At 39.8% G+C, this 15,321-nt stretch overlaps 1 protein-coding gene across 3 annotated transcripts in view; it reads left to right on the forward strand.

Moving 5' to 3' along the window:
• Positions 1 to 1,740: 1,740 nt before the first annotated feature.
• Positions 1,741 to 15,321, forward strand: part of P4HA2 (prolyl 4-hydroxylase subunit alpha 2) — a 51,144-nt gene continuing 37,563 nt past the window's right edge. For all 3 annotated transcript variants that reach the window (XM_018563778.1, XM_018563777.1, XM_018563780.1), the window contains exons 1-5: positions 1,741 to 1,837; positions 4,554 to 4,650; positions 6,779 to 6,930; positions 12,258 to 12,395; positions 14,304 to 14,546. In XM_018563778.1, the coding sequence (XP_018419280.1) occupies positions 1,756 to 1,837; positions 4,554 to 4,650; positions 6,779 to 6,930; positions 12,258 to 12,395; positions 14,304 to 14,546 (712 nt within the window). In that variant the 5' untranslated portion in view covers positions 1,741 to 1,755. The remainder of the gene's footprint in view (positions 1,838 to 4,553; positions 4,651 to 6,778; positions 6,931 to 12,257; positions 12,396 to 14,303; positions 14,547 to 15,321) is intronic.

The following is a 15,321-nucleotide window of genomic DNA, read 5'->3' on the forward strand; positions in this document are numbered from 1 at the left end:
GATCAGTGAATCCAAAAAAAGCCAAAGTTATTTGCAAATCCTAGATTACCTTACAACATTTGGACTTTACCCCTGAACCTTACTGTTGGTCAGCAAGGTCAACCATCATATTAAAGGATCAATATAGAGGCTCAACAGACTGTAGTAGAAAGTTGGCACGAAGCCACAAGTATAAAAAATGCAGACCTTTATTTTATCTCCTGGTTTGACCATTTTGGATGTTTGCGATAAATTCGGGGCTTGTGAGAGAACCTAACGTAATTATGAGTCAAATGTTTTGGGGGCTGCACAAATTGCCAAAAGTATTGGGACGCCTGCGTTTACATGCACATGAACTTTAATGGCATCCCAGTCTTAGTCCGTAGGGTTCAATATTGAGTTGGCCCACCCTTTGCAGCTATAACAGCTTCAACTCTTTTGGGAAGGCTGTCCGCAAGGTTTAGGAGTGTGCCTAGGGGAATGTTTGACCATTCTTCCAGAAGCACATTTGTGAGGTCAGGTACTGATGTTGGACGAGAAGGCCTGGCTCGCAGTCTCCGCTCTAATTCATCCCAAAGGTGTTCTATCGGGTTGAGGTTAGGACTCTGTGCAGGCCAGTCAGGTTCCTCCACCCCAAACTCGCTCATCCATGTCTTTATGGACCTTGCTTTGTACACCGGTGCACAGTCATGTTGGAACAGGAAGGGGCCATCCCCAAACTGTTCCCACAAAGTTGGGAGCATGAAATTGTCCAAAATGCCTTGGTATGCTGATGCCTTAAGAGTTTCCTTCACCGGAACTAAGGGGCCAAGCCCAACCCCTGAAAAACAACCCCACACCATAATCCCCCCTCCACCAAACTTTACACTTGGCACAATGCAGTCAGGCAAGTACCGTTCTCCTTGCCACTGCCAAACTTAGACACGTCCAACAGATTGCCAGACAGAGAAACATGTTTTGTCACTCCAGAGAACACATCTCCACTTCTTCAGGGGAGACGTGCTCTACACCACTTGATTCCGACGCTTTGCATTGCACTTGGTGATGTAAGGCTTGGATGCAGCTGCTCTGCCAAGGAAACCCATTCCATGAAGCTCTCTACGCACTGTTGTTGTGCCAATCTGAAGGCCACACAAAGTTTGGAGCTCTGTAGCCACGTGGCTGAGTTGCTGTTTTTCCCAGTTGCTTCCACTTTGTTATAATACCACTAACAGTTGACTGCAGAATATTTAGTAGCAAGGAAATCTCACAGATGGACTTATTGCACAGGTGGCAGCCTATCACAGTACCACGCTTGAATTCACTGAGCTCCTAAGAGCAACACATCCTTTTTACAAATGTTTGTGGAAGCAGGCTGCATGCCTAGGTGCTTGATTTTATACACCTGTGGCCATGGAGGTGATTGGAACACCTAAATCCAATGATTTGGAGGGGTGTCCCAATACTTTTGGCAATATAGTGTAGTTCAAGCCCAAATGAAAGGGGAATGTGTGGCTTGTTGTAACTCTTATTAGAATATACCTTTTCTTTTCTCTGGAACCTGTAAAAGTATAGAAAACCAGCTGCTCCTAATAGTAATTGTATAATGTCAAACTGATGTCTTTTAAAAGTATAAAACCAACCACGGGAACAGTAATTAGAAAACATTCTTGTTTTAATGCCATCATCCAGTATCCATATGTTTTGTTCTTTTTTGAAAGCTTATTTGACTTTGATGTATATCTTCCAGTAATTATTGTACCTGCTTAACTTTTAGATTGACTGAAAAAAGTGAAGATGAAGTTCTTTGGCATCTGTCTGCTTCTCACAGGTATCTTCTGCCAGTGGCTTGTCCAAGCAGAGTTTTTCACATCTATTGGTAAGTGTTTATTTATGTAGCACAGTAGGATGGTTAGAGCCACAAAGGACACGTGATAAACAACTACTAAAATCCATATTTGTTTTTCTCTCAATGTCCAGTGATATTTTATTTATAGGTGGAGCGTTACAGGTTGCATAATTTCTTGGCATCTTATATGTCCTGGATACAGTAAAGGTGCCCATACACATTACGATAATCGTATGCGATCGACTTTTCGTACGACAATCGTAACGTGTGAATAGAGTACCCGACCGATAGTACTGTACAATCGTACGACTTTTGACGGTCAAGCATGTTTGAAAACTTTGGTCGATCGTACGATGTTCGCATGATTGGCGGCGTTTCCGTCCGTCAAAAGTCGTACGATTAACACTACACATGCGCAAACGAAAATAATTGCGGCCAATTACCGCAAGTCGTCCCAGGTGTTTTTTTTTTTAACTACCGCTGATTGAACCTTTCGATAATCGGGGCAGGATGGGGCCATTGTACGAAAATCATACGACGATTCGATCATCGGACGAAAAGTTTTGTACGATAATCGTAAGGTGTATGGGCACCTTAAGAGTGAGATTGGCCTGCTATGTTTCTGTTCCTTGGAGTTTTGGTTGCTCCTTTCAACCTTTTGAGGGTTACAGCACTTCTTGTTGTATTCATCATTCAGAATCTTGGCACCCTGCCAGTCTTCTAATGTAAACACACAGCAGGTGCTTTTAAGTTGTTATAAACTGACTGAAACTGACTTCAGAGTCTTTGTTGTGATATGCGAGGATTGTTGAGAATAAATTACTTCATAGTACATGCAACTACAAAGGTTACTAAGATCTGGTTTTAAGGCCATTTTGGCCCCCGTTCACATCAAGGGTGGTTAGGCCGTGCGGATTTGGCCGCGTGGATCCGCCAACGTGAACGATCCCATACACATTGCTATCGGGACTGTTCATGGGACCGCACGCCTCAGTGGGATCTGTGGGTGTCAGCTCAGTCTCCATGTTGGGGGGTGCACGATTAAGTGTGCTCCCAGCACAAAAACATGCCAAATATTAGTGGAGCCTCATAAGAAAGCCCACTTCCTCCATGACCCCGCATATATGTGTTCCGTCAATGGGAAGGGGTTAAGCTACCCACACTCATTACAGTCTGTTTGCACAAATCTCCTTTTCGATTTACCAACAGCAGCAGAATACAATGGTTTACTTGATTTATATAAATCTAATGTTTGGGAAGACTTCACATTCCATCCAGTAGCTGTTGGTGAACCTACAGGGACTAGTACAGATATTGTGCAATCAGTTTGTAACATGTAAGGTCAGCAGACCTGAGAACAGTCCATCAAGAAAGTACATAAGAAAGCGCTTGGTATCAGCAAATATTGAAGCTGGTTTCCATTCATGTAATTACTTTGTACTGTGTTGCAGTCAAAACATTTTACAAATACACATTTTGTTCTTTTCTTGTTAGTGCTGTTCAGGTCTTTGAGATGAGAAAAGAGCCAACTATATGCTGAGTTAAGAAACCTCAGCTTGAACATTCATTTAATTAATAAATGCAATTGTTCAGAAAAGCCAACAAAAAAAAAAAGCCAATGACAAACTTTGAGTAGACAGCCTTAAAAATACCCAGCCTCTACTAACTGGATGAAGTGACATGATGTGCTGCTCTGTTCAGGCACTAATAGCGAAGATAAATAAATACATGTTTCTTCTGGGTATGGGGTGGATATGACTCCTCTCATTCCCACATGATTGCACTGTGGCTTGGATATTGGATCTCAGGCATCAACGTCATTACATGGAGGTGGACAGAGAATCTTTAATGTTATGTAAGCTGGCGCTTTTACAGGAATGTTTCTCCTCGCTAAGAATAAGCTTCTGCAGAGACCAGCTTTAAAGCTCAACTCCATTCAAAAACTCCCTACCATCCCTTCCACCCCTCTCTAACTTATTCTGCCAGGTTACTGTGTGGTATAATCAAATTATACCACACAGTAACCTTCGCCGGCCAGTCCTCTTGACTCCACTCAGGCCATCGTCAGTAGTCTTTTCTCTTGAGAGAACCTGTCTGGTGGACAGCCAATGGAAATTGTCCACATCACACAGGCAGTGACATGGACACCCGGAAGGTGGGGAGAATGATTGATTATTGGCGGAGGTAACTTGAAACCAATCTGTAGTTGGGCTTTAAAGTGTATAATATAAAGCTAACCAAACAAGCATCAGTGTTGCATCAATTTCATGTTTGATTTCAATGTGAATTCATTAACGTGTTTGTTGTGTTTTTTATGGTATGCTACACACGTGATTATAAAGTGACCCTTTGTAAGGGTCACGTAAAGGTCACGTTTCCTCAATTACATTCTTTAAAAGAAGAGGTAATACACTTTCCTTTTCCTCAGCCTGTTTATTGAAATGTCACCTCTTCTCCCACAGCCTAATTGTATATGTACAATACGTATTGTCATAGCAGACCTGTCACTCCTAAGTAGGGTCCGCTTATTTACTCAAGCCCACATGCCCTAAAATTCACAGCAAATAAGCAGACATTTTTCAGTGCAAGGTTTTCTTCAGGTTTATTTGTACTGCACATGCGTTTTTATTGTAGCATACAAGATCTATCATTTTAGTTATTTTGAAAAATGTAAATACCTGATTTTTTTGGTCCACAATTGTAGAATTGCCTAAACGAAAACTAACATTATTTATTTATGCTTCAGGTCAAATGACAGACTTGATAGACAAAGAAAGAGATCTTGTACAGTCTCTGAAAGAATACATTCGGGAAGAAGAAGAACGGCTGGGAAAAATCAAAAGGTAGAAGAGAAACACCGTTCCTGGTCATAGTCTGCGAGCTGTGCTGATATTGTTTTATCTGTTTTAAAGAGCATCTGGTGTTTACATTTTGTTGCTTTTAAAATGTAAATCAACTGTAAATCAAAACTAAATTGCCTTTTATCCCAGCTGAGACCAAGAAAGACAGTACACACTTTGCACAGTCTGACATCAGTAACTGGTAATTGCCTGCTGATCACTAGGCAGACATTTCAGTGATTCAGAATAATGGCAGATCTTGTATAACCACTTATTTGGATTATCCCATGCATCGGTTTTTGTTGGTTTGATCCTTGTGAATCATGCTTCTGTTTTAGTTTCAGAACTGTAATTTTCATCTGTGCATACATTTTGCTGCCCATACCACAAAGGATAAAATTAATGCTCCATAGTTAAATTGCAGATATAGAAACTTTAGGCTCCTCTCAAATGGGTGGTTCGATCATTTCCGCCTGTCAGTTTTTCAGGGGGATCTGATTGGAAGTTGTAGAATGTGCTCTGATTTGGGGGTGCCCTTCAATTACTGATGAACATCCGAATCTTAAATAAGTGTTGGGTTTATTTACAAATAGGGATATACATAAATATTACAATTAAGGGAATTTGAAAGGGGAATTGGGTATAGGAGTTAGGGTTAAGGATCCTACAGCTAGCTACATCATTCTCTCTCTCTCATTCACACCAGCCATGGGTTTTTCTCTGTTCTTCGGACACGCCTCTCCAGCAGGTCTCAGCGAATCACATTCTTGATTGCAGAGTTCAGAAAGACTTGTCTTGTCCAAAGGTCTTGCTGGTCAGCTAGATTAGTGTCACACAGGAAGAAGGTTCCATCAGATGCCCCTGCCCCCATCCCAGCATACATGCCTTGCTGACACAGGTGTGGGCAGTAAATACCAGCAGGGGGTTGGGCTTGCCCCAGGACATGACAGTCCAGCAGATCTCCTTTGATCAGTGTCCAGCCCCAAGAACCCTTTGATGGTCTTCATTCGCACAAAAACAGCACGGGCAGCTCACAATATTAAGGAACCTTTCCATCAAAGATGTATCATAGATGTCAATTATTTTAACTTCCAACAGAAGTCTAATGTTAATCTATGGGCAGGCGGATCTAAACGGACATGCCAAAAAACATCTTTCTCTGCCTCCTCACAGTTTTTGTATTATGTGCAGAGGACTTGCATCACATATGTAGTACAGTGTACACTCTCATCTTATTCATGCTATCTATAAGATGGAGCCGGATGCCAGGATAATGTAACTCCTGCCATGGAGTTACATCCATGGCTGCCTAATGGCAGAGCCAGAATGCTTAAAGGAGAACTATGGGGTCAGTGTTTTTCCCCATAGTTCTCCTTAGGGTAACGGGAGGACACAAACTAGCGTCCTCCCGTTACCCTAACCTCAGTATACCGCGAGCTACAGCTCGCGGTATACTGAGACGCCGCAGCCGGAGCGGATCACGACTTAGATGACGGGATCCGCCCAGCTGCGTGAGTGACAGCTGGCTCTGCCTATCTAGAGGCAGAGCCAGCTGTACCCACCCCCTCCCCCGTCCGTTCCGCCAGTCAGCGCTGGCAGATCGGAGCGGGGAGAGGGGAATCCAGCCCCTCCCCCTGTCACGGCAGAGAGCCGTGACAGGATCGAGAGGCGAGCGAACCCGGTATGTGTTCGCTCACCTCCCGATCTACTGAGCCGACCTGTGACAGTCTCATTGTCACAGGTCGGCTAGAACTATGAGGTGAGTGAAAAGCACTCACCTCATAGTTCTCCTTTAAGACCTGGGAGAAGACTGACCGAAGATGGCAATGATCTCATTAAAGAGGAGCACAGATGTCACATCACTGGAGGAGGAAATACTGAAAGGAAAGTCTGCCATAATGTGCAATAATGTGTATACTTGCATGTTGTGACAAGGACCAGCTCACCACATTAGTAACAAATTTATGCTTTAAGAGGTTCTAGGCATATAAGGCATGATAACAAGAAAAAAACAGTTAAACAAGAGGCAGACAGCTTTATGAACTGAGCATTTGGTGGTTCAAGCCACCAAAATGGCACATATAGGCAGAGTGACATTTTCATTTATGTGTTCAATTTTTGGTGTTTACAGCTGGGCCTCCCAAGTAGAAGATCTTTTGAGTAAATCTACTCTTGATCCAGAGGGATTTCTTGCTCATCCTGTGAATGCCTACAAACTGGTGAAGAGGCTCAATACAGGTTGGCTTTCTCTGGAGAACTTGGTGCTTCAAGATGTGTCAAAAGGTAACTCAGGAAATTTGTCTGTATAATTTATGACTTGTATTAGAATAACCCTATACTTGGATGCTATCATAAAACAACGCTAGCAGTTTTGGTGCCAATGGTAAAGACTAGGATCAGAAAGGATTAACAACATTTCTTGGAGAAAATGTTGCTCTAGGCTAGACACAATTGAAATGGCCTAAGTTCTTGGCCACATGATCACTGCTGAAGAAGAGGATCTGACAGTTTGGGCTGTGATCCTTCCCTTTAGTGGAGATCATGCGACTGAAATCCTAAGGTGTCTAGCACTTGTGTCTAGCACTGGAGGAAGCTGCATCATCCACATAGGGTAGATTTTACTGTCTTATTACTCTATGTATTCACCCAGAAACACGGTTAACATTTTCCTAATAGCAGTTTGTCCTGACCCTGAGCCAGTATTAGTGGTAGTGCTTGGCTTTGAGTTTTGACTGTTGCCACTAATAACCCTTTTGTACGGTTAGTAGTATGTAAGGATTACTTTTTATTTAGAAAGGCCACAATTCTTTAGAACTCGGGAGCGTAAGAGATGTAATTTTCTACCATTTAGCAGCAAAATGCCATACCTTGTTTATTTTGTTTTCTTTTAAATATTTATATGAACCTGTAGAAAATCACCATTTGGTACCACATACTACCTCTAGATTGGAAGGCCGCCACCTTACTGCAGCACTGGAACTACCATCCCTCTCAGAGTATTCTTACGCTCACACAATTTTATAATTCAGTGACACAGTGCCTGTGTAGCCTATCTGCAGACCCTAGCTGGTAGGTGCTAAAGATGTAGCACCAGTAAAGCTGACCTCCACTAGACACCTATGTAAAATGTCAGCTTTTAATGATGCCAATTGTTATACAGAAAATTCTCTTTATTTAAAACATGGAGCTTAGATACAACACATAATTAAAGGTCAGTGCGGTAGATACAGATAATGTTTTGTATTACAGTAGGTATAATAAAGAAATTACATTGTTGAATACAAGTATGATAGCATTGAAAGCTGTCTACAATCTTTGACGGTAGTTCAATGACCCTGTCATGCAAATGCCTCTCACAACTTCTAGCTAGTAAATGCATTATTGTGATGCTAGCGAGGGACACAGACAATCATTCATGAGTGTGAACTAGAAATAAACACCCCGGTGCCCTAGGCTCATTGGCAAGGGTTTCCTCAGCCACACTACTGGAATAGACTGCTGCAGACATTTTAGACTTGTCCTGATTATGCATTCAAACAATTCATAATTTTCTCTGTCTTAAGAAAGCTAGTATTCAGAGTAACAGGGGATTAGAGAGTGCTCACTGTGGTTACAAAATATCTAAATGATGAATTACAGTTACATTATGTTACTATATCTGTACTACAAATGACACCCCTAGAAAATTATGCTAGAAATGCTTTAAAGGTAACCTCTACTGAGGAAAAATAGATTCCAATTGCTGGCACTTGCTGAAAAATACTAGTTTCTTGGCTTTGTGTGGCCTAACCTCTAACAAATATAAGGAGAATCAATCTGAAGCGCATTTCTGGGTCAGTGACTGAGAACGTTTTGAAGCCACTGGATCAGCATGACAGCCAGACAACTAGAAGAGGATTAGCCAGCAGCAGCAGACTATATATCGTTCTCTGAGCACTGGTTTCTTTTACTTTGTCCTGAAATTAAAAGGCCAGTAATTGAATTCAATTATCTGTGAAAATTGTATTTGGATGGCTCAGACAGAACTTTTCCAGTAAGATAAATGAAATAGTCTCCTGAGGTTGTGTGCTATACAAGCTAAGCTATGCACGTTTTATCTGCTGTTGGCTGACACTGCATGTAGTTTTTCGGTGAGGCACTGATGACTTTCACATAAGTGCAGAACATGTTTTCCCTGCAGCCCCAGCTTGTTTTCAAGTAATGAAGTACTGTAACCCGCCCAGACATTTCACATGTTCTGTGTAGAGTTGGCTGGAAACTTTGCTTCTCTGCCATGCCTTACCACAAGAATAATTCCTGACCTTCTTGTCCTGCTTTAATATTCTGCCGCTAGTGTAATGAAAGTTGATCTCCTAAACTTGGAACACTGCACCTGGTTCAAATGCAACATTAATTGGATCCCTACATAATCTTGACACTTTTTACAGGCTTGAAAATCATACTACTTTACTGCTTCAGCCCTAAATCAGAAAAACTGTATAAAGTGAACTGCACAAATGGATATCTCAACCTAGAGTACAATATTTGAAGCAAAACTGCAAAGGCTTGTTTTTGGTTTCTGATAAATATGAGATTCCTGGGCTTTCAATAAAACAACCCAGCAGTAGCTGCTCTCTTTTGGGCTGTCTCTCTCTAACTCATACCTCTATGGACTAGTGACCAGGACTAGTGCATGGAAGGTCAGAATTGCAGAAAACTTCTTGCCAGCAGACTAAAGCACTGTCTGCTACATGAATATGTTAAATATTAAATAGGTGCATTATTCCATACTTAGCAGGCTGAAAAGAAATCAAATATACATTTTATTAATCACTGAATAATTACTGAACATAATAAATATAGATAATATCTACATTCCTTTAAAGGCTTGCTTTAGAAAAGCGGGGAGGGAACATCTTTGGTCGTCATAAGTGCAGAGACAGTTCTGTTCTATTTTGTTTAGAAATTAATGTTAATTCATGAATCTGCATTTTACACAGCAACTAGTGCTTCTCTTTAAAATCCATCATAAAAGGCTTTGAGGCACCCCAAAATGCATGCTTTTTTTAAAAGTATCAATGTAAATGGACCCTATTGCATGTTTGTTTAGTAAAGAGATTCTGTAGCTATAAGATAAGAAAGTAACCAGAAAACCCCAGAGAAGACTCTTATACTCGTCTGTCCTACTTCCCATTTCTAGGATCTCTACTCTGTTCAAGAGCTAATGGCTCCATCAGAATCTCCATACCCAACATTTCTAGATGTGTTGGAAGTCTGTGTGCCCTGCCACATGCAGTGGTTTCTTCTGATATCCCCTTAATCACAGCCAGTAGATGGCTGTGCCCTGAAGGAACCAAAGCTCTGCAAGAGAGCAAAATTGGAATAATGGGACAGCTGAATACATTTTTTGCAGGTTTTTTTTTTACATTGTACAGTGGCGTATTGGTTAGTACTTTGACCCTATTCGCAGTTCTAGGGTGTTTTTTGTTTTGTTTTAATTCAAGACCACTTTATTGGGACAAAGTGCACATTACAGGTTACACAAAACCATTAGATTACATGAGAAAACCAGTATGAACCAGATAACAAGAAGGATTGCATTATGAACACCAGATTTGTAATCGTAGCCAAAAATAGACAAAATTACCTTTTTAGTTATAGTCTCTGTAGGTAATTGGTGTCGAGTGTGATGATAAGGACCAACACTTTTAAACCCTGGCCACTAATTTCCACTTTTCGATTAAAACCATTTTAATTCCTGTGTAATGGAAAAAAAAAGAGTTGTGGCCAGTGAATAATGTGTAAGTAACCATTTTTGATAGGCCAATTTCAGAATGTGTGAGAACTGCTGGTGGTAATCACCTGATTTCCCCCAAGCCCCCCCTGATCTGTGAGTGGTATTCACTTGATCCCTCCCTCTATTCTGATCTGTGGGTGATGATCACCTCAACCCTCCCTCGGGTCTCTGTTTATTTATTTAAATTCTCCTAGATGTTTTTAGTACGTACCTTCTATTGACATTTTCATTGTGAACATTGTTATAATATAGTGCTCACTTAATATAATTATTATAATGAAAGTCGTCTCTTGTAATTTGAAAACCTTCAGCAAATTCTCTATTCTTCATTTTGAATGCAAAGATAACTTGGCTCCAGGGTTTACACAAACCAAAATCCTTGTTTGGTGGGTCTGGTGTAAACCAGAGAAAAGTGAAGTTATAGGCAATGGTAACTACTTTGACTTTTTAATTTTTTGAGTTAATTTTATGGTATTTTTTCTAGATCCGATAAGTCACCTTCTTGTTTAATGATGGTTTTAAAACATGGCTATGTTAAATAATGCACACGAAAAATATCTTCCCAAACCACTCTTGAGATACCTATGGATAGTGTTGTCCAAATCAGCCAATTTTGGCTGCTTCAGGCAACAGTTTGAATATGTTTATTGCCTACATCCCAGGGTTTAGGAAGGAGTTGATTGACTGAGTTGAGTTTTCCCAGCTAAGTAATTATTTTCTGTCGGGATGAGATTGACACTTGGCATGTCTTCTCAGTGAATACATATACATGCTCAGGCATTACAAAAATGCATGTTTATGCACCAGTAGTTTAATAAAAATGATCTAATCTGGTAGCTTTTAACTTTCTGTAAAGCAACGGGGAATGTGTATATATCTTTGTATATTTCAAACACTTACTCCCCCACATTTCACTACTTTTGACTCCAGAATGATGTCCGTTTTTAAAGGAACACCTGCCAAGCAAATAGCTGAACGCATTTGCTCAAGTTAAGTGCTCATTAAGGCTCTTCCTGTTACTGATTTAGTTTAACTTCAAGATATAAATCGTGTTGTCCAAATAAATATATTAAGATTTGTGCAGCTGTCTGTGTAAATCTCTAGACATGATTAAATGTAAATGTTTGCTTTCACCCGCCAGATTAGTCTTAGCAGTTTTAAAGGATTTGCTAACTTGAAACTTACAGATTTTTCTTTTTGTCCATTTATATATGTTTAGGTTGTCTCAATTTTTTCACCGCCCCTTTAAATCCTTCATTCTGCAGTTCTTCAACCAGCTACTATTCACTTATCAAGTACATTGTATGTGTGCCCAACAGCAAACAATCCTATTACATCTCTTTATTTACTGAAGTCACTGATTGGTTGCTTTTGTTGTAGTTCTTGTATATTAATTTGGTTGTCTTTCATCTTCTCTGTAGCATTTTTTTCTGTGCAGTTTGCTTCTCAGCAGGTTTGGAGGGTTAATATTTGCCATGCCTTGTCCTCATTGCTATGTATAACAAGTTGAAAATAGTTTTTAGTACTCTGCTGCTAGACATCCAGATTTAATATTTTAAAGATGGTGATGAGATTTTATGTCATTTGAGGTTTACTCTACGTTTTCACATACTTACTGTGGTAAAAAAAAAAAAAAAGGTTACATGACATCATTCAAGCATTAAGCTCTTTGGCGGTGTTCCAAGAATGGGTTCCAAATCTGTTTCTCTTTCCTGTTCTCCAAGCAGGTTCAGAGTCTACTATATCTGTAACTATGTCTTTGAACATACTCCACTTGGAGAGACAGCCACGTTGTGCATAAGTGACTCATCAGTGTGTGTCTGTTGGCTTTTAGGCTTTATTGCAAACCTCACTTTTCAAAGGGAATTCTTTCCAAGTGAAGAAGATGAGACTGGAGCAGCCAAAGCATTAATGCGTCTCCAAGACACTTACAAACTGGATCCTTATGTTATAGCAAAAGGAATATTGCCAGGTTAGTGCAACCCTTGTTTCCCCACATAATGTTTTACACATATGTCCCAATTTAGGCTTGCATACTACAAAATCTGTCTTAAAGCTGAATTCCAACAAAAATCTAAATACACGGCTACCTACATTTAGGTTGTTTTCTCTGCAAAAGTATTTATGGTACTGTACTAAATACTGAAGTTTTCACCTGGAATTTAACTTTTAAAAGACCACTAACCCTTTCAAGTATCAAATGCAGACACATGGCAGGTTAAATCACTGTGCCTTGTACTGGGTCTTGTGACAATACTAAGATCTGACGAGCCCCAAAATGTGTGTAAAGAGAATGGGGAAGTCATACAGAACACTGTGCCACCCTTATTTTTCCAAAATCCGCAAGTCAGTAGCAAAAACGGTTAGATTTAAATCTCATATCTGGCTAGGCATTCATGGGAGGTGACACCATTGATGGAATGCAGGCCAACTTAAAACATATTTTACACAAAGCAGAGAAAGTCAGATGAAATGCAGACATGTAATAAACCTTTACTTGTGGGGTCTGCAAAAGCCTCTTCATAAATCCTGCCATAAACGGACTGTTGTAAATACAGCATATTGGCAGCTTAAAGCAATATACAACCGGAGTCTGTTTTTATTTTTTCTTTTTGAACTAACAGAGCCAACGTTTATAGATGATCTATAATTACTGCTGTAAAAGTTACCTTCATAAAAAAGTGATTACACAAATGGATAAGAAGATACCAGTCAGGTAGATACCCAACATGCCTATACCAGAACACTAATAAAACAAATTAAATCTCCTACATGAGACGTAGATAGTAACTTTATCATATTTTGTACCTAACAAACTGTAATTTAGTTCTGCCAAATAATATGCTGGTTGTTGAAACCTTGTCAGCTGGAAATATAGGTGTGCCCAGTAAGGGTATGTCTGTTGGAGCATTATAAGCACACCCCTTGAACCCTTTGATTGGCTTTCTGTAAGCTCTCTCCAGAGACAAGAAAACATGGCTGCATTTACAGCTCTTATTTAACATTGAAACCATAACGGATAATTATACCGTCACTGTTCCAAACGGCTTTGCAGATTAGGAGAGTTGAGAAAAAGTCACAAATTCCTATCTGCTATTCATATCACGAACTCATGCAAAAGGGGTCAGCATGAAAGTCAGGTTGCTATTTTTTTCTTCAGAAGAAGCGATAAAATTAAAGCCTCCATATTTTTCTTATGACAGATTTCTTTGTCTGTTTTGTCCCAAGGGTATATTTTGTTTTGAGGGCTTCCTCACACCATCTCCAGACTGGCGCATTTTTTATCCAGACCAAAAGCGTATATACAGTAATTCCAATGGTTTTAAATGAGGCTAGTTCACACTATTGCATTCAGTTCCAGAGAATTTAAAAGAAATACAGCAGCAAGCCTTTTTGTCACACTGAAATGTGCAAAAACACATGTGAATGCACCTGGACATGCTTAAAACCAATAAAAAAAAGAAAAATGCATTGGCATGCATCAAACATGCGTTAGAACGCGTATACAGTAAATACATGTGCAGAAACGTATCCAGAAGCGCCTGGAGATGATATGGACAAGCCCAGAATTGCAACTTTTAAACATGCAACAGTGTCTTTTTTTGTGTGTGGTTTGGTATACGTGGCCACGCACAGCTGCTTTGTTTAGAGTAATAATTGCTTTTTTTTCAGCTTTGTAGTTGAACACATACCAACATAAAGGAAACGCAGTGCAAATGCGTAATCTAGACCATGCTTTACATGAGGCGCTTATATACATTTGCTCAAAAGCAGTGTTCAAGGAAATTTCTTTAAAAGCTTGCCAATCCTGCACTCATAATCATAAATCCAAGTTATTTATTGTGTCTGCTTTTGATATTCTTCACATTTTATATTCTAGGAACAAAATATGTTTCATCTTTATCTGTGGATGATTGCTTTGGTATGGGAAAAATAGCCTACCATGAGAGTGACTATTATCATACTGTGCTATGGATGCAAGAAGCTCTAAAATTGCTGGAAGAAGGGGAAGAATCGACCACCATTTCTAAAGTGGATGTTCTAGACTACCTCAGTTACACAGTCTTTCAGCTCGGTGACATCTCCAGAGCAGTGGAGCTTACAAGAAAATTGTTACTGCTGGGTAAGTAAAAGAACCTAATGCATTTCTATTGTACTTCAAGAATTATCTACCAATGTTTTGTCTTGTTGTCAACTATGTAACATGACCTACCCATGCATTCACAACAAAACATAGTTGGATTATCACTGATCAGTGACAACTAGAATTAGTGCAAAACTGCCAGTAACAACTTGAATATCTTTATCAATGATCTATGTATCACAAGAATGATAGTCTAGATCTACAAATTCTTTGGCTATAAAACAGTATACATGTACAATGTTCTCTCTCAGCCTTTTTTTGTGGTAATCAGCTCAGCAGATAAGTCTTTCAGAGTCTGCTTTCCCTTCCCAATCCTTTCTTGTGGTCCCTAGGCTCATCTTGCTGCTTTTTGTTCAAAGCAGGGAGATTCATGTCTAAATGAACTCTAAAGCCCTTATCTGTATGTTATTCTGGGTTCAGAACTGTCCGTATCCCAGAAGCCAGATAAGCTACAGACTAGGAACTCTCTGTCCCTTATATGTAAAAGCTAAGGGCAGAGTAGGCATCAGTGGCCTAATAGATCATTGATATCATTGATGTCTCCATAAAGAATATCTTTATGCATCTGTAATAAAATTAAGTAAATGAAATTGTATTTGAAAAAAAAATGTACCGGCTTTGCTAACAATCCGCGTTGGCTGGCTGCTTCTGGTTGAACTGTTATAATGACTCAAATTGTTCTGGTTGAATTGTTATTATGACTCATTCAAGACTGTCAATGTTTAATTATCTTATTTCATCTTATTTTTATCTT

This window comes from Nanorana parkeri, unplaced genomic scaffold, assembly GCF_000935625.1.
Source record: "Nanorana parkeri isolate BGI_ZX_2015 unplaced genomic scaffold, ASM93562v1 scaffold695, whole genome shotgun sequence".
Classification (NCBI taxonomy): Eukaryota; Metazoa; Chordata; class Amphibia; order Anura; family Dicroglossidae; genus Nanorana; species Nanorana parkeri.